At 38.7% G+C, this 26,488-nt stretch overlaps 1 protein-coding gene across 1 annotated transcript in view; it reads right to left on the reverse strand.

The window, feature by feature from the left end:
* The window catches only part of ASB2 (ankyrin repeat and SOCS box containing 2), a 34,514-nt gene that overhangs the window by 1,589 nt on the left and 6,437 nt on the right, over window positions 1-26,488 (reverse strand). Inside the window, exons 2-9 of the mRNA XM_063290268.1 lie at window positions 24,790-25,050; window positions 20,397-20,489; window positions 14,458-14,624; window positions 12,912-13,067; window positions 12,150-12,395; window positions 10,031-10,202; window positions 3,887-4,448; window positions 233-386 (exon numbers count right to left, since the gene is read on the reverse strand). Coding sequence (XP_063146338.1) covers window positions 233-386; window positions 3,887-4,448; window positions 10,031-10,202; window positions 12,150-12,395; window positions 12,912-13,067; window positions 14,458-14,624; window positions 20,397-20,489; window positions 24,790-25,007 — 1,768 coding nt within the window. The 5' untranslated portion in view covers window positions 25,008-25,050. The remainder of the gene's footprint in view (window positions 1-232; window positions 387-3,886; window positions 4,449-10,030; window positions 10,203-12,149; window positions 12,396-12,911; window positions 13,068-14,457; window positions 14,625-20,396; window positions 20,490-24,789; window positions 25,051-26,488) is intronic.

Consider the following 26,488-nt stretch of genomic DNA (forward strand, 5'->3'; position numbering starts at 1 on the left):
TGACAATCAGAATATATCTTATCCAATGGTATTCTTGTGAGTCACTGAGGTAACACTCAACACATCTTAGAGGCTTGAACATTTCTTCCTACTTAATCACAACTTTTATGAGTTGGCCGTTATTCACATGTAGGAGTGCCACATCATTTTAGTGATAAGAGTTGCACTACAAAATATTACTGGTTTATTTGACTCTTGAATAATAGAGGTGTGAGCTCATATAGTAACTAACCTGCTTTGATTTTAATGTTGGACCAATCTTCATAACTGTCAATGTGTTCCTTCAGCCGGGAACAAAGTTGCACATTTCCCACATAATCCAAAAGAACATCAATAATTGGGCCTGCCCAACGACTCATCTCTGGGGCTGAAACCATTTCACAAAACTGGTGGGTAGGGAAGAATAAATTATATATAATAAATGGTGTAGATGATCAAAAGGCATAAGAAAATATAAGACGTAACAGTATAAAACACAGTTTCAGGTGTAATTATTTCACAGAAACATAATCTATTTTCTCAATATATGTGCAAGTAGCTGGAATGAATTAAATTATATATGTGTGTGTGTGTGTGTGTTTGTTTGTTTGTTGTTTATTCATTCAGTCGCTTCCGACTCTTCGTGACTTCATGGACCAGCCCACGCCAGAGCTTCCTGTCGGTCGTCAACACCCCCAGCTCCCACAGGACGAGTCCGTCACCTCTAGAATATCATCCATCCACCTTGCCCTTGGTCGGCCCCTCTTACTTTTGCCCTCCACTCTCCCTAGCATCAGCATCTTCTCCAGGGTGTCCTGTCTTCTCATTATGTGGCCAAAGTATTTCAGTTTTGCCTTTCATATCATTCCCTCAAGTGAGCAGTCTGGCTTTATTTCCTGGAGGATGGACTGGTTGGATCTTCTTGCAGTCCAAGGCACTCTCAGAATTTTCCTCCAACACCACAGTTCAAAAGCATCGATCTTCCTTCTCTCAGCCTTCCTTATGGTCCAGCTCTCGCATCCATATGTTACTACTGGGAATACCATTGCTTTAACTATGCGGACCTTTGTTGTCAGTGTGATGTCTCTGCTCTTCATTCATTCATTCATTCATTCATTCATTCATTCTAGCTACTTGCACATATATTCTAACATCAGTGTATATATATACAGTATATATTCATATTCCAGTAGTGGGGAAAGATTTACTGTCAGCTGAGGGATTACCACATTTCTAGTATGTTATACATAGTAAAAGTCTTTAAAAATGTAACATTTATTTATTTAATCAATTTATATGACTGCTTATCTCACAATAGCAACTCTGGGTAGCTAACCAAATTAAAACCCAATAGAAACAAAGCAATAACAATAATAAGCCAATATTGATAACAATAAAAATACAGAGAATATACACAGAATGGCCACCAAGGGCAACCACAAGCCATACAACAATATTCATTTCATTGGCCACCTTAACCTTCTAACCCCCATGCCCAGAAACAGCCATGTTTTTAAGGCTTTCTAGAATGCTAGCAGAGTCAGGGCCAGCTGGATCTCAGTGGTATGATAATACTAGGTTCTTCTAACATCAGTGTAAATATACACTAGTTCTATCTAAATCTACTTTTGTGTTCCTCCAAAATGCTCTAAAACGGTTGAGTTGAGTGGACCCATGAAAGAACGTGAGTCATGTTTTTTGGATGACATTCCAAATGAAAGAGCTTCAGGCTATTCCTTAATATATTTATACCTCTTTTTGTTTAGAAGATACTAGAATGGAACATATATTTGAAATGAGAACAGTTCTCTGGGTAAATCAGAGGAGTATTTATCTTTATTAAGTATGATATGTGTCTGAATTCATATTTGCAGTTTGTTTATTGTCCTTGAAGGTCCCTTCTTTATTATTACTTTAGAAAAGGAAACATTAGTCACTGATTTATTTCATGGCAACAGAAAGGTGGGAGATTTTCAAAAAGCTCAGACAAGGAAATGTTACAATATTCATGACCATTCTGCAGGAAAAGCTAAAATCTACTGATTCCTGTATATATCAGCATTGGAATACCAAGCTACGTATACAAAGTGAAATGGAGAGTTTAGAATATTTAATGTTACCATTTAGGATTGGAAACTGTGTTTTGGATGCTGTCCTGCATAAAAATCCTTTCTTACATATAGAAAATTAATATATTAAATTAATATATCAGAAAGAAAGGCTTAACTCAATTCTACCCCCATCTACTTATTTATTATATGTGGGAAGAAATGTTTATGCTCAGCATTCAAAAATAAGACTCTGTCTGCAATCTGGAAGCTATTCAGCACAGAATTCTGCCACTTTGGTATGGATAGATGTACAGATATAGATCATATTTCAGACATAGATGGGGCTTTTGCCGATGGTTAAAGTTCTTTTTCTTAAAGTCTACTCACCCTAAAATAATATTGAACAGTATCTTTTTTTTTTGGCTGAACTATATATTATTTTAGCTGTATATTAATGCCTACATGTGTCCATAACAGTACCCAGTGCAAGTCTGTAAAGGATCAATTTTTGTACAGTATGGCTGTTAACATACCAATATGATATGCCTTCTAACATGCCAACATCCTCCAGAGAAATTTTCTAGCTATCAAAAGAAACGTTTGTTTCCATAGTAACAAAAACTTCATCCAACCAGTTTGTACTGTAAGTCAAATAAATATTTTGTAGTTGTGTCAAGTGTTCAAAGTATCTAAAGTTGCTTAAAGGAGAACAATAACGCAAGAACATGCTGTTGAAATAATTCTTACTTTCTGTAAAATAGTTTAAATGCCCTCTAGTGGCAAATAAAATACCTCTAAAAGTCATATCCTGTACACTAAATATAGTGTAAAACATGTTCATTCTCTGACTTCCTTTACCAAAATGTCCACCAAAATTAGGTATCATAAGACTTGGAAGAACCCCAGACTTTGCAGAAGAACAAAAGAAATAAGACTTTAAGATGAAAAATCTTAAAACAACCATCCACATGTCAATAAAAAAAAAAATCCTATTTCTAAACCAACAAGATGTTATTAATATGCTGGGCACCAACAGTAATTGACTGTTTCTTACTGATTTTGCTCTGTGTGAGATACCGTGAGATTTTACTGAGTTAAGTTGATAATTTTTGTTATGGAGACTATACTAAGTTTATCCATCTGCCACATGAAAAGGGAGGTCAAGTCTGATTTTTTTTTTTAATCATAGTATGGAGTCTTTTGGACCATTCATTCATTCATTCATTCATTCATTCATTCATTCATCCATCACATGTATACATCCCAGAACATAGCATAGCCTTCTTTGTAGGAAATATCCTATTTCCTATATATACGTATAAAGGGAAGCTTGGAAACACAAAATACAGAAGCTAAAAGTAACAGCGTGTGTCTAAAGAGAACATGGAAAGGGTTTTTTAGCTCAGCCGAAACCAGCTGTCCTGGAGTCCCCACACTCCCTGAAAGCTTGTTCGGTTCCAGTTTGAGAAGTTCCAACTCTAGTCTCCTGTCTGGTTTTTGCAGCTACCTTCTCTGCAAATGAAGTATTCTTTCCCCTTGATGGTCTTCAAAGCTTCATTGTACAATGCTGTCCTCACTTAATGTTGAGATTAATTCAGCTGCCCAGCAGCTACCTGGAAGCTTGGTGTCTGTGGGCTGGAAGACATTGCCAAAGGCAAAGAACTCTGACATTCCTGTGGGCCAGGTAGTAAGGTGAGTTGATTTTGTTTAAACTAGAGAAGCCAGAATTTGAACTTGTAGCCATTCTAAGAAAAAAATATGTTGCATACCTCTGAGTTACTTTTTCTCCCCATACTCACATTCTCACACATTCTCTAAATGTCATAGAAAAGATGAGATAATAAAAATAAATTTACCTGTACAATTTTGCGTTCGTTATTCACCACAGGATCATTATACCTGTCCCTCCTAATATCAATAGGAGGATGTGGGCCACACCCATAGCAACACGTAAAGCAGGAGTTGGCATCACAGCCCATATCCATCAAAAATTTCAGCAGAACAAGATACTTCATTGAAAACATTACGGTAGCAGGGAAAGTTGTAGGGTGAGAGGCAACATAGGCATTAATGTTAGCTCCATAATCAAGAAGCAGTTTCATTGTCTTCAAACAGCCGTGGCGGATGGAGATGAGCAATGGATTGATAAGGTCAACATTGGGATCAGCCCCAGCCTCAAGCAGCAGCTCAGTGGCATATACATTGTTGTTGATGACCGCAAAATAGAGGACACTGGTGCGCCTATCTTCATAAAGTCGGGAACGTTCAAAGGAGAGGGTGGCATTTACATCAAAGCCAGCATCAATCAGGTCTTCCAAGACATCATCATGGTTGCGCTCAGCTGCCAAATGCAGAGGGCTGATGCCACTACGCTTGATGCGAGTACGACTTGTTACCGGGAGTAGCATTTTCACAATCCTGGCAGAAATAAAATTAGAACACAGACATAATCAAAGTTACTGATTATGGACCAGCATGGTAGATAACCATCAAGGAAAGAGCCTTCATGTATTTATTTATCAAATTTCTATCACCACCCATCTCCCCCAAAAGGGGGACTTTGGGTGGTTTACAATAAAATTGACAATTAAAATGATAAAACACATAAATTACAGTACAAATGACCAATATAAATAGATAATAAATAGATATAAAATCCAAGTAGCGATAAGATCTTGTTCAGTAGGGAGGGCACTATGGCGCCAGCCACCCCCAGGAAGAACTATTGCTCTTCCCATCCCAGGCGAGGTGGCAGAACCAGGTCTTCAAATTCTTCCAGAAGGCTGTGAGCGAAGGGGCCTGCCTCACCTCCAGGGGCAGAATGTTCCAGACGGCGGGTGCAACTGCAGAGAAGGCCCATCTCCTGGACCCCTCCAAGTGGAATTCCCTTACCGATGGGGTCTGTAGCATGCCCTCTCTGCATGACTGGGTGGGACAGGTTGATGTTATGGGGATGAGACAGTCCCTCAGGTAGCCTGGCCCCATGCCATGTAGGGCTTTAAAGGTCATAACTAACATCTTGAATTGGACCCAGAAGCAAACTGGCACCCAGTGCAGCTTGTGCCGCAGTGGTGTCACATGTGTCGATCTTGGGGCACCAATAACTGCCCATGTGGCCATGTTCTGGACCAGCTGAAGCTTCCGGATACTCTTCAAGGGTAGCCCCATGTAGAGCACATTGCATTAGTCTATATGGGAGATAACAAGCGCATGAGTGACTGTTCGGAGGGCATCTTGATCCAGGAAAGAACGTTACTGGCACACAACACGAAGTTGCACAAAGCCCCTTCTGGCCACGACTGCCACCTGCTCTTCAAGCAGGAGTCATGAGTCCAGGAGGACCCCCAGGTTCTGCACTGGGTCTGAATGGGGCAGTGCAACCCCATCCAGAACAAAAATGACAACTTCCTGGATACAGAAGAGTCATCAACCCATAGCCACTCCCTCTTACCAGGGTTCAGCTGAAGCCTGTTGTTCCTCATCCAGACCCCCACAGCCCCCAGGCACTGAGAAAGGGCAGTCACTGCATCACTTACCTCACCTGCAGTGAGGTTGATTTGGGTTGATCTATCATCTCTATCTATCTATCTATCTATCTATCTATCTATCTATCTATCTATCTATCTATCTATCTATCTATCTATCTATCTATCTATCTATTTATCTATCACACACACAAAATAACATATATTCATATATTCATATTCATGTTATTCACAATAACATATTCATATGCTGTGTGAAGACCAGGGTTTATAATGTGGTATTTATATAGTAACTTGCAAAGAATTGCACAGACTTCAGTTGCTTCAAACAGTAACATCATTTTGTTGAATAAAACTACAGTACACAGTTCCAGCCTCATTTCCAAGTCCCTGTTCATTAGTTTTCCAGCCCTTATCCCCTGCACTTCCTTTTCTTAAAGGCATAGAGCAGGATTTTTAAATGATTTTCCTCTGGCAGGGGTATATTATCTGTGGCCATTTATTTGTGTATGTGAACTCCTGTCAGCATTATGCAGTGTGGCCAATACTTAGGAATGATGGGAGTTGTGGTTTGGTGATACCTAAAAGATGAAAGTTCTTCTCCCCAGCTATGTAGGGTATTTGGGGAAAACAGAAAACTCTCCCTGTTCATTCTCCTTGGATTGCATGAACATTGTTGTAGTGAAGAGTAGGTGTTAGCAGGTTTTTCAGTTTGTGAATTGCAAAAATCAATGTTGTTCTTTGAGCACGTCTCATCTACAGATATACTGAGTTCACTAATGGAAAAGATAGGTAGATACTATGAACGAATGATAAACCATTTATCTGGAACAGTGCAATTTCAGATAGGCCTGTGGTACAAAATGGTTAAGCATGAACAGTTAAAGAAACATTTAAATAGCTGATACAAGATTACTACTGAAAAAGTCTTAGGAATAACAGAACCCAGATCGCTTGTCATTATTTATCTTCTCAAAATAACAAGGCTTCATCGAAAGATGATTCAAGAGGATATTCATGCACTCAGAACAGAGACTGGCCTTACATGGAAGGAATGCTTCCTAGAAAATGGGAAACCTGTGTGCTATTTAACTGGCAACTGTCCACCAAAATTTAAACTAAATTTTGTTAGTTTAAAACTGCAAAGTCACACACAACACTGAAAAGATTAGATATGAAGCACTAGCATTAGTCATCTTACAATCTAGTGAGATTTATTAAAATGTTGAAGTTTGAGATTAGCCTCCTATTTAAACAGCTTAATTAAAGACATACTGCAGTCTTTGTTTCCAGTTAGTTGAGTGTATATTTATTTATTTTAAAAATCTATGTATTTTTTTCAAATGTGGTAAACCAGGACTACTGCATCGGGGGCATTTTGTTCATTTTGTTAGGTAAGGGCCTAGACTTCTGCCCAAAGGCCTACCCTGATAGTACCACCTGAATTATGCAACACTGAAACAACACACTCCTGATGTGTGTTTGAGATCTCTAAAAAAACTAATTTCTAATAGAGGTTTTTATAATAAACAGACAATACTTTGTTCTTTTGGATGTAAATATAAACTACAATTTGGCAAACATCAACATGGGTTAGGATGGAGAGGCGAACACCATAAAAATTTTGGTGGAAGGGCCAATACAATAAAACTGTGATTCTCTCCATCTACTTTTCAGTCTGTTTCTGAAAGCAGGAGTTTATAAGACAAGTTGTTTCCACTGGTGGTGTGTAATGGTTTTTATTGACTTGCAGTCTGTCACCACTGGGGCAACATCTCCATCATCGCAAGAGCTTTCCATGTGACCACAACATTGTACAGGATGCTGTTGCTATTTTAAAGTGCTAACTATGGGGTTTTTTTTAAAAAAAATTATGATACTGTTTTATCTTGTGCATGTTATGGGTTGTATCCCACCTTCAGATCCTTAGATTTGTGAATGGGCTACAAGTAGTTAAATAAATAAATAAAACTATGTAGCACAGTATAGACTTAACAATTATATAAATTGACAATAAGAATTATTAGGTATGATTGCCTGCCTCCTCTTTTTAAGCTTGACCATGTTGATTCTCAGCTTAGTTGTTAAGCCTTCTTTTCTCCTTTCCATAATGATCAGCTCATGACATCACTTATAAGGCCCCACAGTTCTAAAACCTATACTAGTCTAATGCATTTGAATTAATGCCCAATAATATCCACTTCTAACCTATTAATATTCATGATTGTATGAATTAAACTATTACTAAGGTCATAGTGTTTATAGGTTATAGTACTAACACATGCTTCATAGTGGTAGCATCATTTACATTTAGCAAAAACCAAGCAAATTGAGGTTAAAATAATCTCTGCTTTGTTTTTCTTTTTGTTTTTTTTGAAGGTTTTGTTGTTGTTATGGATATTTCATGACCTGGCGGTGATTCTGAGCATGAAATTCTTGCAGAATTACGTATTAAATTTCCATGCTTACAAAGGAAGATCACCGTGAAGGGTATTGTTGTTCAGAATGCCAAGGAGATTATAAGTAATTGGCCATATGGGGGCAAAGCTTGTCAATTGGATGAATATTTTGTCCAAGCAGTTACAGAAGAAAAGTTTTTTAATAAATTCATTTCATGGCTTTTTGACAAATGCTTGTTTTTTAAATATTAAAAATGTCAGATTTCAACTTAATTCTGATCTTATATATTGATCTTAATCAGTGCTAAACTAAGCAAACAAAAATTCTGGGCCATTTCATTTCATTTTTTGTTTGTTTGTTTGTTTTGAAGTAGAGAGTAGACCAATGTCCTAATTCTAATAATTATTATCTTTCAATAATTATATTTAATGGATAAAATTTCCATTATTTCATCAAGTGATACCCATTGCATCCTGTTCAGTGTTTTCAAGTAATCTATTAATAACATACCTATAGATAATTTACCTCTTTTGCTGGAGGTGTTTAAGCAGAAGTCAGAATATTGTATTGGAAAAATGTCTTACTGCTAGATGATTGCCAAGGCTCCTTCCAATTCTAAAATTCAGTGATTCTCAATTTTCTTTATGCTTTGCTATTTCCTTGCAGCTACCAAACCAGTGAATTATTTTATTTAACTTCAATCAGAAATAATGGAATTCAGTTCCAAGTGAATATTTAGATTTGTCTTTCTGCTTTACCCTGGGCTGCATCTGAGCTAAGGTGGGAATGGATTTTTGGAATGGACTTGTACCATTTTGGACTTTAGGTATGGTTCATATTTTTAATTGCTTTTTCATAGAATAGTATTCTGTAAATGGAAGTGTACCACCACAGGAAGAAACATTCACCTGTTTAGTTTAGTAACTGTGGCTAGAGTTCTTAAATTGAGGAAACACACCAGATATGCACCCTTACTGGCATACACATTGCTAGGGTTGTACTATGGTTCAGATTTGATCCCCAGAAGACTCAATGTTAAATCCTTCTGAAATCAAATCTATACAACCCTAACAGTTATTATGAACAATTAAAACTTCTCTGTACCATGAATCTGACTTGTAAAGTCAGCATGGCTGAAAATAAATTAAAAATATTAACCCCACAATACTGATTTGTCCAAGACCACTCTGGTTAGAGACACCGACTTCCTAATATGACCTGAAATGGGTCTTGAATCATCACTTTACGAAGTGCATGAATTTGGAAAATACTGTTAAAGCAGTGTAATCACTAGGACTTTTTAAAAATTTAAATCCTTGACTTGGAAGGGGCCAACCGTATAGCTAATTCAGTAAACTATCCACCCAACTATCAAACATCAAGAAATCTATCAACCAGCTAGTCAACCAGAATTGACAAATATAAATTGAAAGATTACCATGAGAAGAACAGCTCCAAATATTTCTACAAACCACATTTATTTATTTATTTATTATTCAAATTTAATTACTGCCCATCTCCCCCATACTCAAATAGGGAGGTTGATCTAGACAACTGAGTTGCATCTGAATAACCTTGTTACCAAATTATAACCTAGCATCCTGAAAACCCATTTTTCTCATAATCCTAATCTAACCAACTCTTAGAAGGTCTAGGCAACCGCGTTTGCTCACATTCACCTTTTGTTAGTCTTACCTCTTCCTGTTCCTTGTCTTGTACCTTCACAAGGAAACCTTAGCTTTTAAGAACCTTGGAGACAGAAGCTTTTCTTGTGCTTATGTTTTATATTACCAACTTACAATAAATAACCATAATAACTCTGCAGCCACAGTTTCATAGATAAGACTGCATATATGGGGTAGAGAAAGATATGTCACACATATCCACAGTGTAAATTATGAATATATTTTTCTCTCTTGCTATTTTGAGTATCCTAAATTGCATATGGTCTATCACATCCTGATTAATTTTGATTTGGATGGTAATTGAATTCATTTGTGTCAGCTTTTGAGGTGAAAATAACTGAACTTTTAATTTTAACCTACTATATATGTACAATTAATCTTCATCTGTTTAAACTGACCAATATACTGAAAAATAAAGCAAGCAACTTACTCATAATAACCCTTTTTGGAGGCCATATGAATTGGTAAGAGCCCATCCTTATTGGTTTTGTTAGCATCAGCGCCTTGAGACAAAATAAATTCCACTATCTTCTCATGTCCATTTTTAGAAGCTTCATAGAGAGCAGAAGCTTTGTCACTAGCTTGGGTATTGATATCAGCACCTGGGAATGGAAGTCATGTAAAGCATAGTTGAAAAAGATCTGGAATTAATAAAAGCACATATTTCTACACCCAAAATCTCTGGCCCAGAGAAAACATAAAGATTTCCAACAACTGCTTTATGCTTGTGAAGTGGTAGAAATCATATAAGAACTGATTTCAGTGGTTCAGTGCACACAGAATAAATAAATCTGCATTGTAGAACACAATCTTCTCATATTTTCCAATTGTTTATCTTCCTTCATCGTCTTAGCAGAAAAATCAGTTACAACAACAGAGATGGCATGACTACGTGATACCCTTTGATTAGTGTTTCTAGATGTCCTCTTTCTAGAAGCATCCCCATGGGGCCTATGGAATGCCAGGGGCAAGTGTGGGGGAGGTGGAGCAGCAAAGGCTGGCTTTGACAGTTTTGTTCTTTGCAGATAAAGTTAATTGGCTGAGACTTAGTTTGGTCAATAATAGATGAGGTAAGGAGGATGTAGTCCTGGAAGCTCTTTTTAGCTTGTAGATCTAAAGGATCTCTTGGGAGTGAAAGCTACTCCTTTTTATTAAGCCCATAAACTTCCTAGCCCAATGGTTAAGAGAAATAATTAATGCCTCCTTGAAGCTAGGATGTTACTACCTCTGACTAAAGAAGATGGTAATAAGATTTTTATTGAAAAGCATGCCCTTTGACTTGGAATACTTAAAAGTATTGGCACATTTTAAACTCTATTTCTTAAAACTGTTTTAGTGGATTTCACTATTTTGATGTTTTATCTTAAAAGTTATTACTTTTGAATGCTTCTGTACAGACTTAATGGTTTTTGCAAAGGTGGCAAGGAAAAACTTTAAAGAAACAAATATGTCAGTCTGCCGCTTGATTGCAATGACTTGAAATCCTTCAGGCAAGTGCACGCACACACACACACACATACACACACACTTTGAGAATAAGCCTCTTTGAACAGGGTGGTGGTTTCATTTAAATAAACATGCCTAAAATTCAGCTGCACATGATCTCTGCCAAGGAGAATCTGTTTCCCTTGCAAACAACACAAAACTCTCTGTTGTATTTGGCAGATTTAACAAAACTGTAGCTAGAAACACAATTACAAAGTCCAATGCTGGACTTTTTCTCGATAAGAAAAAATAGAATATTCAATTTATGCAAATATTGTGCATTGTACAAGCAGAATCAAATTATTTTAGGACTCTCAGAGGGGCTTTAAAACTTGGAATAATTATACAGGTGTAATGGTGTTTCTTGACATGTTTCTGTTGTTGTTTGCTGTTGCTATTCATAAATGAACTAACAGTAAACCTCAGACAATATTTAAATGCACTCTATACATTTCAGATATAAAATCTGAACATAATGAAACTAATCATTGAATGTAAAACTATATCATTAAACACTGAAACTAAGTGGCAAAGTCTCAGCATTTTCTAAAAGAGAACTTGCAAAAAATATTAGGAATGCAATATTGTTCTTTCACATATATTTAAAATGTATACAATGGCTTAGAATGGCAATTAATATTCTCACTATTCTGTGGTAAAGAAATCCACATTTATTTTTAAATCCTTTGCAAAACTGATGATAGGAACCAATACTTTATGTCCAAGATTCCACAAAAATCTGGAACTGACTCTGATTGAGCCTTAAAATTCCCAATTCTTTAAAAACTGAGGTATCAGAGTCAAAATGATCAATCTGGTTTGCAAAATTGTCTTATTTGTGAAAATACAGTTTATTAATATACATTATAGCAAACATAAATGTTCTGAGGTAAGAATTTCACCAAACCTTTACTGAAAGGATTTCCAGAAAAAACCAATAAGAAGTAAACCCCAAATCATTGGCTGATTAATGAAAAACACAAATGAAAAATGAATGAATGATCTGCAGTTCACTACCGATCCATCAGTGTGGCACTTCCTGCATTTGGCAAGAAGGTACTTACCATATTTCACCAGGTATCTCAAGGCTTCTACGTGGCCACTTTCAGCTGCTACAAATAAAGAGGTAATTCCATAGCAGTTTGCAGATTCAATCTTGGCACCTCCTTGAACTAAAAGTTCTATGATTTCTAAATCGTTTCGAGCAACAGCTTCATGAAGAGCTGTCCATCCACGATTGCAGCGATGATTCACATCAGCTTTGTACTGCAATAACACCTGCACAGCTTCAGAATTTTTGCGTTCACAGGCTGTCATGTCAAAAGAAAGAAAAGCTGCATGTTGAGAGCATTTATTTGATTACTTTGTTATGACACTGGCTACAGCATGGGCGATGTATTCAAACAAACCTTCTGTTTTATTTCTCTGGGGAAATTTTGGGGAAAAAGACCATTTGAAATATATGAAGGTATTTTAATTCCTTTCAAAAAGTGAAGCGAAAGTATTTCTTGGGCTCAGAACCGTATTGTAGCCAGAAAGGGTAAAAACCAGAAATGGAAATTCCAAGGGCATACTGAGGGAATATTGGGAACACAAAGGATGGGAGCCTCCTCATTTCTCTGGCATATCCTGCTTTCAAGACAAGTTAAGAACATTGAGCACTCATTACATGAGTGAAGCTTCCAGGGGAGAAAGCGTTTCCAGGTCGAAAGACACCAGTACATTCTGGCTCAAAACCCAAAATAAACATATCTCCCATACAGATACCAAAGAAACATATAGTTTACTGGTATATTTTCAAGATCTATGCGAACGAAGTTACATACCCTTATAAAGTGGGGTCTCCCTGGCTTTGTTTGCAATATCAGGTTCTGCTCCAGCCTGGAGCAACGAATGCATACAATCAATATTCCCTCTGTTTGTTGCAATGTAGAGTGCTGTTTCTTCCTGAAGTGTACGTTGATCAATTGTCCCAGGGAAAGCTATTGAGAAAGCATTGAACCATATTAAGCAAGGCATACAATGCACCTAGATAATGCTAACAAGCATTATTTAGCCTTCCCCAAACTGGTGCATCCCAGATGTGTCAAACTACAACTCTCACTGTTCTTGGCAGCATAACCAAGCAGATAAACAAAGCTGTAATCTAATACACCTGAATGCCCAAGATTGGGAAAGGTTGATCCACAGCAGTTACTATTGGGACCTTTATGAGATAGTAAACTACTTTAGTAGATAGTGCATATTAATAGTTTCACATCTTCAGGGCTTAATTGGTATGTGTTGTACTGATCTGCTTTTGTGGAAAGACATTATCATTTTGGGATAGCTTTGGAAAGTCCCACTGTCTGAGTTGATCATCATCATCATCATCATCATCATCATCATCATCATCATCATCATCATCATCATCATCCTGCCTTGTATCAGTGTAACCAAAGAAGATTTTCATACACTGAATTCACAGCTTTCTTATGAAAAAGTATTACAGATTTTTTTTATTATGAACTAAGCTGGGTTTGAATCAAAGAAATATGAAGGGTACTTGCATACAAATTCCTTCAATAAATGCCATGAAAACTTGGAAGAAATTATAGGTATTCCAAATTTTTCCCTAAAAGAGCTGCTTGAACTATTATCCTGGAGTATTATTCTTGCTTTATTATTGGAAAGAGCAAGTAAAAATATTAGACTAGGATTCAAGGAGTGTTCTACTGCCTTACCCAGCAATGAAGCCTATGAGATAACCTCAGGGCAGTCCCATTGTGAATCCATCATTTGCAGGACTACCTCTTCCTCACTCCAGGTCCCTTCCCTTAAATATTGTCATCTGGTGGGACCTTGGAGATGCCCTTTTTCTGTGGCTGCCCTGACCCTTTGGAACAGACTCCCCCCTGAGATTCGGTGGGCCCCACTTTCAGAGGACTATGAAGATACTGGCTCTCCACCCAGGCTTTGGACCAGGATGGAAGTGAGCCCAGCAGATGTACAGTAAGAGCATGGGGAGTCTATGTGATCTTGCAGTGCTGTGCTTGGGATATATAGCATTGTCATGGGGTGGGTTGTTTTATTTATTCTGTTTTTATTTAATATTATTGTGAGCTACCCAGGATTATCTTATATAAAATAGGTGGCCATATAGGTTTCTAAGTAAAAAATAAATAGTGAAAGTATGAAAACTTTATTTGTAGAAGACAAACTCATTATGTTAAAATTTGGGGGAACTGTTTAAATAAAATTTGCATGTGTAAAAATAGGTTGCATATGTAAGCTACTGTTCTATGTTATAATACAACCTAATGGGTTACTAGGTATCCTGAAATGGCTTTGTCTTCCATCCTATCTGCAATCAGCCCCTTTTCTGATACTTGCATCCATGCAGCAGTTTCAAGCAGCCCTCTTGTCCATAATAAGCAGCTTCATGGAGTGGCAACCATCCATCTTTGTTAGGCTGTGCAAGGTCTTTTCCTGCCTGTATCATGTTGTGCAGTGCCTCTTCATCTCCTTCCTTGATCACCAATACTACAGGATCCAGTACTCTTTAGAACAAAATTAAGAACTGATCACTTTCTTGATAACTATTCTGATACATTATTTCCAATGTTCGTTTGTTTGCTTATTTATTAACTACCATTTGATATCACCACAATCCACAAGGACTCATAGAGGTGCATAATAAATGCAAAAATCAACATCAAATATTACATCAAAAGCAAAAGACAGTTCAAAACATATATTCTGAGAGCCTTGACTGTTGTGCTATCCAATTCATCCCAAGGATTCAACTTATTGGTCTACTTTTTAGGTAATTGCATACACATCCTCAGTGCTTGCCTTCAAAGTGCTACTTAAAGAAAGCCAAACTTTCAAGAAGTAGACAATATAAATATTGTGGCATTTGAGGGTAAGAGATGGAGAGAAGCAGGAAATGACAGAAATCTCACCAGCAGGGAAAGTAATTCAGGAAACAAACTGAAACAAAATATTATATAGATGAAAATTTTTATTTTTTTATTTAATTAAATTTATATCACTGCCCATCTCCCCCCAGCGGAGATGTTATTAGTGTCAAACATATGTGTAAAAGTAAAGTCACCTTCAACTCAAACTCAATTCCTGATAACTTCAGTGATATGTCCACATAGTTTTCTTGGCAACAGTACAAAAATGGAGTGCCTTTACATTCTATTGGGATTGTTTTGACTTCCCAGTCTAGTCTACATCTCTGAGATTCCCTGATGATCTCCCATCTAAGTACTAACCAGGCCAGATCTTGCTTAGGCAAGACTGGCCAGGACAAAACTGCAGTTTTCAAATCTGTTTTGTAAATATACCTAATTGAACTGAGACACAGTAGTTAACTCGAGGATGACAACATGAATGTATTATGGCCATAGTAGGGCCCTACTCAGAGAGCTGACATCCTGTGCAACATGCAATAATATACAAAGGTAACATTACTTCTTGCAAGCAGTAGAAAGAATTGATTGCTGCTAGTTATTCTGTATTGGAGTAAAATGCACTGTTGCATTCCTACAGAAACAATCCTATCTTTGGGCTATACAAAGCATTTGAAACAAAGTACTTCTCTTTGGAGGGTTAAACTAGCTACATCCTTTGCAGGGCTTGCACCGCCACTTTGAAAGTTGTCTCCGACTGTTTTCACATGTGCATTCTTGCTCAATAATTTTGCTTTGATGGTGGTCCCAGAAGAAGCAACCAAGGACAGCTTTTGAAGCAAGTATATGAGCCTTACAAAGGATGCAGCTGCTTTAATGCTTCAAAGCAAGGTACTTTTTTCACTCTAACATGCTTTGGAAACCATTTCTTTCAAATGCTTTGCACAGACCTGTATTCTATATGTATTTGGAACTCAGTTCTGAGCAAACATTCATCAAATCAATTATTGTCACTACATCTGCATTTTAAAAAAATCTATTTATTCTGCTGTTTTGACTATGAAGTCATATATTTTTACCTTCTTTGATAATTTGCATGTATTGTAGTATTAAATTCAACATTCATCTTCAGAAAAGGATATTATGCAGCAAATTGGGAAAGAACTTTATCCAGAGAGTTGCTGCTGGTCAGATTTTCCAGTGCCAAGCTTGAAAAACCAACGGTTGGGCACAATCTGAACCTTGCTCAAGGGCTTTGACAGCTCATCATGGATACTAGGAAGTGCAGTCTAATGGTCCCATACCATGTGCAACCCTGCCCAAAGCCTTAGGTGTTGTTCCTCAGGACCTCTCCAAAAGTTGCTGCCATATACATTAGGTATACATGTATCACATGCAGACACATATATATACACACATACCTATATAATGACAGAAGGTAAAAATTATTAAATATCTGGGGAGTAATCATATTAATGGGATACTGTGACAAAATATGGATTATGCTAAAGAATAAGTTTCTAAACATATTAAATTCAAGGAAGTGAATTGAAAATGTGAGCACTATGCTTTTTTCACATAGTGCAGATGTTCGCATGTTGTTGTTTATTCGTTTAGTCGCTTCCGACTCTTCGTGACTTCATGGACCAGCCCATGCCAGAGCTTCCTGTCAGTCATCAACACCCCCAGCTCCCCCAGGGACGAATCCATCACCTCTAGAATATCATCTATCCATCTTGCCCTTGGTCGGCCCCTCTTCCTTTTGCCTTCCACCCTCCCTAGCATCAGCATCTTCTCCAGGGTGTCCTGTCTTCTCATTGTGTGGCCAAAGTATTTCAGTTTTGCCTTGAATATCATTCCCTCAAGTGAGCAGTCTGGCTTTATTTCCTGGAGGATGGACTGGTTTGATCTTCTGGCAGTCCAAGGCACTCTCAGAATTTTCCTCCAACACCACAGTTCAAAACCATCGATCTTCCTTCTCTCAGCCTTCCTTATGGTCCAGCTCTCGCAGCCATATGTTACTACGGGGAACACCATTGCTTTAACAATGCGGACTTTTGTTGTCAGTGTGATGTCTCTGCTCTTAACTATTTTATCGAGATTTGTCATTGCTCTTCTCCCAAGGATTAAGCATCTTCTGATTTCCTGACTGCAGTCAGCATCTGCAGTAATCTTTGCACCTAGGAATACAAAGTCTTTCACTGCTTCTACAGTTTCTCCCTCTATTTGCCAGTTATCGATCAAGCTGGTTGCGATAATCTTGGTTTTTTTGAGGTTTAGTTGCAAGCCAGCTTTTGCACTTTCTTCTTTCACCTTCATCATAAGGCTCCTCAGTTTCTCTTCGCTTTCAGCCATCAAAGTGGTATCATCTGCATATCTGAGATTGTTAATGTTTCTTCCAGCGATTTTAACTCCAGCCTTGGATTCCTCAAGCCCAGCATGTCGCATGATGTGTTCTGCATACAAGTTGAATAGGTAGGGTGAGAGTATACAGCCCTGCTGTACTCCTTTCCCAATCTTAAATCAGTCCGTTGTTCCGTGGTCTGTTCTTACTGTTGCTACCTGGTCGTTATACAGATTCTTCAGGAGGCATACAAGATGACTTGGTATCCCCATACCACTAAGAACTTGCCACAATTTGTTATGGTCCACACAGTCAAAGGCTTTAGAATAGTCAATAAAACAGAAATAGATCTTTTTCTGAAACTCCCTGGCTTTTTCCATTATCCAGCGGATATTGGCAATTTGGTCTCTAGTTCCTCTGCCTTTTCTAAACCCAGCTTGTACATCTGGCAATTCTCGCTCCATGAATTGCTGAAGTCTACCTTGCAGGACCTTGAGCATTACCTTACTGGCATGTGAAATGAGTGCCACTGTTCGATAGTTTGAACATTCTTTGGTATTTCCCTTTTTTTCTCTTTCTTTGGGATGTATTTTGTTGCTGCCTCCTGAACAAAGTTGCGGACTTCTGTCCATAGTTCTTCCGGGACCCTATCTACTAAGTCCAGTCCCTTAAATCTATTCTTCACCTCCACTGCATATTCCTTAGGAATATTAGTGAGCTCATATCTAGCTGATCTGTGGGTCTTCCCTAATCTCTTTAGTCTGATCCTAAATTGTGCAAGAAGAAGTTCGTGATCTGAACTACAGTCAGTTCCAGGTCTTGTTTTTACCGACTATAGATGTCCACCACCTTTGGCTGCAAAGGATGTAATCAATCTGATTTCGGTGTTGTCCATCTGGTGAAGTCCGTGTATAAAGCCGTCTCTTAGCTTGTTGGAAGAGAGTGTTTGTCATGCAGAGTGAGTTGTCTTGGCAAAATTCTATCAGCCTATGTCCTGCTTTGTTTTGTTCTCCCAGGCCATGCTTACCTGTAATTCCAGGTATCATTTGACTGCCCACCTTAGTATTCCAGTCTCCCGTGATGAAAATAACATCTCTTTTAGGCGTGTTGCCCAGTAGGTGTTGCAGATCCTCATAGAACTGCTCTACTTCAGCTTCTTCAGCATCTGTGGTTGGGGCGTATATTTGGATCACTGTGATGTTAGATGGCTTGCCCTGAATTCGAATTGAGATCATTCTATTGTTTTTTGGATTGTATCCAAGCACTGCTTTAGCCACTTTACTATTAATTATGAAGACTACTCCATTTCTTTTGTGGTCCTCTTGTCCACAGTAGTAGATTTGGTGGTCATTTGATGTGAAGTGGCCCATTCCAGTCCATTTCAGTTCACTGATGCCCAAAATGTCTATCTTTAATCTTGACATCTCGCCAATAACCACATCCAATTTGCCCTGGCTCATAGATCTTACATTCCAGGTTCCAATGGTGAACATCGGATTTGCTGTTCACCACCAGCACCGTCGGCTGCTAGCAGTCCTTTCGGCTTTGAGCTAGCTGCGTCATCACGTCTGGGGCTAGTTGAGATCATCCTCTGTTCCTCCCCAGTAGCATTGTGACCATCTTCCAACCTGGGGGTCTCATCTTCCGATGGTATACCGACATATCTCTGGTTGTACTGATCCATTTAGTTTTCATGGCAAGGATACTGGGGTGGGTTGCCATTACCTTCCCCAGGGATCGCATTTAGTCTGACCTCTCTGTCATGACCTTCCCATCTTGGGTGGCCCTTCATGGTTTAGCTCATGGCATCACTGAGGTGCTCAAGCTCCAGCACCACAACAAGGTAACAATCCTTTGCTGAAGAGATGTTTGCATATGCTTAACCATATGTACTACTAGAAGTGTATACAGTACTCATTATGGTTCCAAAAGGTCTGTTGCCTTCTACACTATTGGGTGAGATAAGCACACAATTCAGAGTGAGAAAAAGCCTGGAGTTTGGAAAAAGAAGGGCAAAGTGGGACAGGAGTGAAATCTAATAAGTACACCAACAACAGCAACCACAGCTCACACTTTAGAAAAAGAGAAATAATAATGCACAATGTCTATAATTTCTGTGCAAGAAAGGCTTGGGAGTTATCTTTTCAGAAAATAGACTCCTGGGCTATGCAATGCTCTGCCTTGGAAGTTGTGTTGAGTTTCTACTTTCTCCACTATTAAATGAGCAGTGAGGAAGCCTGGCCTTTAAAAGACAATTATTGTATTTATGTTTCCATTTACCTTTATAAAATTAATTTTATTTTTATGTTGCATTTTTGTGTGTTATTTTAATTATAAAATGCCTTAAATGGACTTTTAGAAAAGTAAGGTAATTTATAAATATAAAAGATTTTTTTTTTAACATTTTAGTATGTATTACAAAATGATTAAGCTTTATTAAATTAATCACATCTTTAGATTGAACTGATTAGCCAGACATTGACTGAAACTTCATTTACATATTTCAGGTTTCACTGATGGGGTGGTTGGCTGGAAAATGCATATAATGTGGGCTCAGAGACACCAACCAACCAACCAACCAACCACCAACCAGATTCATTTTATGTGGCCAGAAAACCAAACAATATTTTGAGTGTTATTAGACAACAGATCCTTCCTCTCACCCTCATTGTTCTGAGGCCACTTAACATGGCTGTTCTCCACATTTTCCACTGTTCAAATGTTGCTTTTGTGGCAATGCAGCTAAGGAAAAAAAAACCCTGGATAAATGGCAGTCAAAATTAATCACTAGAGAAACCAAGCATTCTTACTTTTTCTGATTCAGTTTAGTGCTCTGGAAAGTCCTACAAGTGACACCAGAACTTGCATGGAGTTAACTATTAGACTTTCAAGAGAAAAAAGCTCAAGGGAAGATAGAAACAAAGAAGGAAGACAGGCAGTCCAAGGGAGTAAAGTTTCCTTCAGACAGTTTTGTAAATTCTTCATGAACTGCTTAATCTTGTTCCAGCTGCCTAAACAAGCCTAGCTCATAAAAACATTTTTAGCAGGAAAGATAGAGGAAGACTTACTCAGCTTGGGGTAAGATGAAGAAGCTGCCATCGTACCTCCGCCTGACTCCTGAACCGGATGCTGAAGTCTGGCCTCCGGACTGTGCAGCACGCCTGAAGTGATGACAGCATGAATAAAATAGCGAAAAATACTCAGAATAAGAAAAGCAAATCATATCTGGGTCTTGTAAAGAAGACAGAAAAAGAGACCGAAGGGGAGAGAGAGAAAGAACCTGTAGACTTTCTAAGGCTTAAACAAAAGCAGATGGTCTCAGCTTTTTCAGGCCTTGGTCTCAGCTGCTCTTTCACTTCTAGATTATTTTTGGCCCTAAGAGGAAGTGTCATGCGACTTAAATGACCATATAAGACTGCAGTGAGATTAATCCCACTACCCCACAGCAGGCAGAGAAAGGGCTTGAAGGGATTCTTCACTTCAAGGGGAAGACAGGCCTGAGAGCATTGTTCAGAAACAACAGAGAGAAGAAGCTTAGAGGTTGGTTCTGAATGACAAGGCCATGCAAAGCATTTGAAAGAGTGCTTCAAAGCCTGTCTCTTCAAGCCTCAAGCAGCCACATCCTTAGCAATGCTTGTGCAACCACTCTGAAGGTTGCCTCTGCCATCTGCATGTGTGTATGCAGGACTTCAGATCTGAAGGCAGAAAGTGCCTCGGGGCCTGTGGACTCATAAACTGGCCTTTAAGTCTATCAACCCAACACAGCTTTCCCCAAGATCATGCAACAGGGAGGGGAGGCAGCCACACAATCCCAGGAAAAGGTGCAGCTTCTTTAAAGGGTTGCAGACAGGTATTTGCTTTCCACACATACATGCCAAAACAGCTTCTCCCTTTGTCGGAAGCACTCTCCAGCTCTAGTCCATAAGCATAGCTGTTTTGCATTGGTGCCAGGGGCAGAACAGACTGTGTGTGCACATGAACAGATGGACAGCCGGAGAAACTTTGGAAGTAGCAGGGTGAGCCTTGCAAAAGATATGGTTGCGTTAATGCTTTGAAGAGGAATGCTGTCTCTGAAAGCTTTGCCCAGCTAACTGAACCAGGTCAGGAGGAGACTGCAAGGTCAGGTCCAAATTTCATAAGGTTCCAACATCTTTTCAAGTTGCCCTGAAGATAGAATTTTATCAGATGCCACTTTTCTGATCATCAGAGGTTTACAATGATGGGCCAAGGCACAGTCCTTTGAAGTGCACTCTCCTTTCTAGGTATCTGCCATAGCAAGTATTTTAATTGATTGTCTTTTAAAAATATTTTGAAAGGTAATATGCAGTCAATACAGAGACATGAACATTAAGCCAAAAAAAGCATTAGTGATTTTGTTCCCCTTTCCCTGTGACACAAAGATTTCCATTTGTTCTTCAGTCTTTTTAAAGGGAGAAATAAAAGAGCAATACAACTGAATTGTGAAAGGCCATCATTTTGGGCAAGTCAGAGAAGGAGGTACTCATTCATCTAACCTAAGGATGCCTGTCTCACCAGTGGATGCCTCTTAGTTTTTTATAACTTTCTAGCACCAGTTTCCCCACATCCTTTAGCCTGGATGTCCACAATTGCTCTAGGGCTGAGTAACCTAACTGGCCATTCAGTGTCATCCTGGGCTGCACTGCAAAAGTGAGGTGGGGCAGGACAAAAGAAGCTTTCTCCATTGTGGCACCTGTGCCCTGGAATATCCTTCTCCCAGTGAGAGTAAGTGAGAGCCAATTTGGTGTAGTGGTTAAGGCACCAGGCTAGAAACTGGGAGACCATGAGTTCTAGTCCTGCCTTAGGCGCAAAGCCAGCTGGGTGACTTTGGGCCAGTCACTCTCTCCCAGCCCTAGGAAGGAGGCAAAGGCAAGCCACTTCTGAAATATTGCCAAGAAAACTGCAGGGACTTGTCCAGACAGTTGCCTGGAGTCAACACTGACTCGAAGGCACACACACACAAGTGAAAGCAAAGCACTCACATCCAGGACTTAGTGACCATAACATGGCTTCTGTCCCTTAAGTGCTGTCTAAGAGTGCTACTCACTTAATTGTCAGTAGGTTTCTTAACTAACCTATTATTTATGTGTTTTAATTTAGCTTGTTTTATGGTGAGGCCTATGGAAAGTACTCTTCAAGAAGTTATGTTGGACCCCACTCTCCTAGTATTTAGGAAAGTGGCAAACTGCAACTCTTTTGCCAAAATTTGTTTTACTTACACAATTTTGATTTTAATTGTATTTATTACTTCATTTTATGTTTTATATTTTATTACTGTTGACTACCTTCATTGCTTATACGAATAGAAAGGAAGGATATATTTTTTTAAAAAGATTAAAAAATATAGCTAACTTTCTGGCAAATTATAGCTTCTGAAATATGCCTTTCAAGGCTACTAGACTAGAGATTCTGTCTGGGATTGACCTATTTTACCCAGAGGTTGTTAGGTGTGGAATGTTTATCTCCTCATCTGCAAAAATATCCCTTTGGGCAAGGGATTAGGGATAATTGCTATTCCTTACCCATAGTACAGGATACATAAACCTAATTTTCTTATTGAGAAGTAGGCAAGAAAAATTAAAAGGTTAATAGTGCTATATTGGCCTGTTTCTTATGATGGCCCAAGACAGCTGGATAAAAGCTGCTAGAGTTGAGTCAAATATAAATTCTGGCAGAGTAAACAACCTGTGTGCAGGGTCAGCATTACCTCTGGATCACTTTGGGAGACCCCAGCTGTTCCCACTGCTGAAAGACAGAACTATCTAAGCCACACACTTTGCCCTCAGTCTACTAAACTAGCCTGTTGCTTCAGGTGTGCTGGATCACATTTTACAAGTGATAATCCTGCGTTCATCTAGTCCAGCCTGGATAACGTGGGAAAACCATCCTGTCCTTCTCTGCCAGCAACAAAAGATAATAAACTAAGCCTACATGGGTAATCAACCATTTTAAATGATATTGGTACTTAAAACTTTTTTTTTATTCATTCAGCCATGTCTGATTCTTGGAGACTGCCTGGACAAGTCCCTGCAGTTTTCTTGGCAAAGTTTTTCAGAAGTGGTCTGCCATTGTCTTCTTCTCGGGCTGGTGGAAAGTGACTGGCCCAAGGTCACCCGACTGGCTTTGTGACTAAAGCAGGACTAGAACTCATGGTCTCCCCATTTCTAGCCTGACACCTTAACCACTACACCAAACTGGCTCTCACTTAAAACTTAGTTGATTCCAAATGCTGAGGGGCCAGCCTACAGATCAGGACAGTTACGAAGAGCATTGGAGTCTTGCCCATATGTGGCTATAACTCAGAACAGGCAATTTGGAAAACTACATTATCCTTTTTGGGTTTTCAGATTCTCTCTCTGTCCCTCAGCCTGAGAGGCATATTCGCTGTGAATATGAAAGAGAGCTTCTTGGTGGCCGCTCTCTAAGCTTCAGAACTGTTTGTCCAGAGAAACTAAGTTAGTCTTACCTCTTCCTCTATCTACCAGTAGGAAAAAAATGTTAAACTCATTTGCTGCTGAATTAGATTTAATCTGATAGCTTTAAATATATTTTAAGTTATGCTGTTATTGTATTTGAATGCCAGAACATACCTTTTACTTTTAGCCACCTAGAGTATTATGTTTGGTGGAAAGACAGGATATGCTTTTATTTCAAGGATATGTATGGAAAAATTATTCTAAAAATGGATGAATTAAGATTAATTAAGATTGCAAACCTGGCAAGTAAAGGTTTCAGGGAAAGGGAAAGTGTGACCCTCCATAGGCTGCTGATTTATACCTACCAGCAGCTCCAGTCAACATAACCAGTAGGAGATATACTGGGTGTTATAATTCAACAGAATCTGGAAGGTTGTAGGCCTCCACACCTGGGTCAGAGAATAATTTAACATTACTTATCACAAGGGGAATCCAGATTTAAACAGAGCGACTATGGAAGAATCCCCAGATTTTAATTAGGGGAGTGGGAGAGAATACTTGCTTGAGAAACAGCCATGCATTCTTAGCTGTCTTCTGGAACCCAGCTCAGGGCCAAGCTACACGTTATACTGAACATCCTTGGATCACCTCTGATAATGTTCCAATCAGTACAGAACTGGTTGGGGAAAATATTATACTTGAAGTCACAGGTGGCCCAGGAAGACATGCCCTTAAAGCAGAATGAGCAAGTCTCACATTGGCAAAGGAAAAGTGTCCTCCACCAAACAGAAAATGGCTAGTTTAGAAGGAGCATGGCACAGGCATCTTTCCTCTAGCACATTGCTGCCACTCCTCCATAACTGCTGCCTGGGGCAATTGCTTTATTCCACCTAATACTTATTGGGGAAGTTCCACAAAGCTTCCAGCAAATTATATCAGAAAAAGATGTAGCACTGAGGTGTAGACATAATGCAGAATTCTGTTCTGAAGTTTTCTCTCATTTGTGCTTTCTCGCTTGCATGCTTACCTTTCCCAAGGATAAAGGTAGAAATTTTGACAGTAAGGTTCACTGGGAGGTGGTGCTGCAGTAACTGTCTTCTGTGCAGCTATTTGCTCAGCAGGATCTTCCGTCAAACTCTGCTCAATGGCCATTTGAATAAGTTCATCCTCACTCATGCTGCTGTACAGGCTGTATTCCTCATGTCCAATTGTACCCGTTCTTGCTACGGTGACTTGCGTTGTCATTTTCCACTTTCTTGAAAGTCAGAAGGGATGGTTAAAAATAACCCTGGAATGCATATAAATACGGGTCACATATCTTATCATGGGTGGATCACATGGACTCTGCTGTCACTCAAGCACATTTCCCAGTTTCCAGGCACTGAGAAATATGGAAAGGTGATAGCAGAAGAAGGCTGACTTCTTGCCTGATTTTCAACCTAAAACTTGTGGGCATCTCAGGGAGGAGATCATCAGCTGTGACCCCCAAAGACAGTTGCCACTGAATGGTAACTTAGTATAAAGAAGGGAAGAAATTATTAAATGATTTAAAACTTTATCTCATCATAGTAATTCTATCTAATCAATTTAAATGCAATTTAAAGTAATTTAAGTACATTTAGTTTCAGTCCTCTCCTCATTTTTTTATTGTGACCAGACCTTTTTGTTTTGGGGAATGACTCCTTGACAAGTCATTTAAAGGACAAGTGCCACAGGGTTTTTCTATTTGCTTATCCTGGATCATCTTAAATTCACAGTCATCTTCTTTTGGATAAATAGGGCTTTCTCTTTTACTTTTTTAACTTGTAAATTAAATTTATTCAACGTATAAAGTAGTTTAAAATGATGTCCTATTGCTTCGTGGCCTTTATTGTTGTTGTTAATTTTCTTATTCTTCTGATCTATATCCCCCCTTTATTCCAGCTCAATGCAATGTAAATTATATGCCTCCAATTTCAAGCCTAAAGCAGGGTGTTGGGATAACTACATTACCGATCTAAAACCTCATTAGTCTGGTGTAATGGATAGAATGTTTGATTAGGTTTAAGGAAACCCAGTTTCAACTCTGTACTTAGCCTTAAAAAATCACTAAATGACTTTGGACCAGTTCCTGATATCTAATTTTGTCAAAACATATTTCTTGGAATAATGAAAGAGTAACGTAAAGAATTATATATACTGCAAAAGTTGGACTGCTATTTAGCTCTTTCTCCCAGTGCCTTCAAAATGTCAGGTTTGTTGCTGTCTGAATTGTTGTTCAGGCATTCAGTCCATGTGATGGTTCTGAGTAGAACTTACCCCCATTGACATCACTCAAATGACATCTTTCTCTTACAGACATTTTTGCATTCTCATGCTCTGATCCAAGTGCCTGATCCAAGCTTGAGGAAAAACGGAATGAGTGTGGGGAAAATCTTTGGTGAGACCAAATAGATGACGGCGTTGCGTAGATAGCTCATATGAAAACTGGCAATTCTAGTGCAGAAGCACCCCCATATGTCTTTTGGGATATGGAAGTGTCCTTAACGGAACCAAGGTATTCAGAGTGGTTTCTTCTGGGTTTTTCATGTATATGTTCGGACTGGCAATAACTGAGAACAGAATGCCAGGTAGGTATTCATTCTCTGATCAGAAAGGTACAGTAGTCCTTCTGTTCTTAATGACTGCTGCATCAGTATGTTCTTGCTGAAGAAGAAATTAGCATTTGAGATTTGGAGCAAGTTCAT

This window comes from Candoia aspera, chromosome 1, assembly GCF_035149785.1.
Source record: "Candoia aspera isolate rCanAsp1 chromosome 1, rCanAsp1.hap2, whole genome shotgun sequence".
In the NCBI taxonomy this organism is placed as follows: domain Eukaryota; kingdom Metazoa; phylum Chordata; class Lepidosauria; order Squamata; family Boidae; genus Candoia; species Candoia aspera.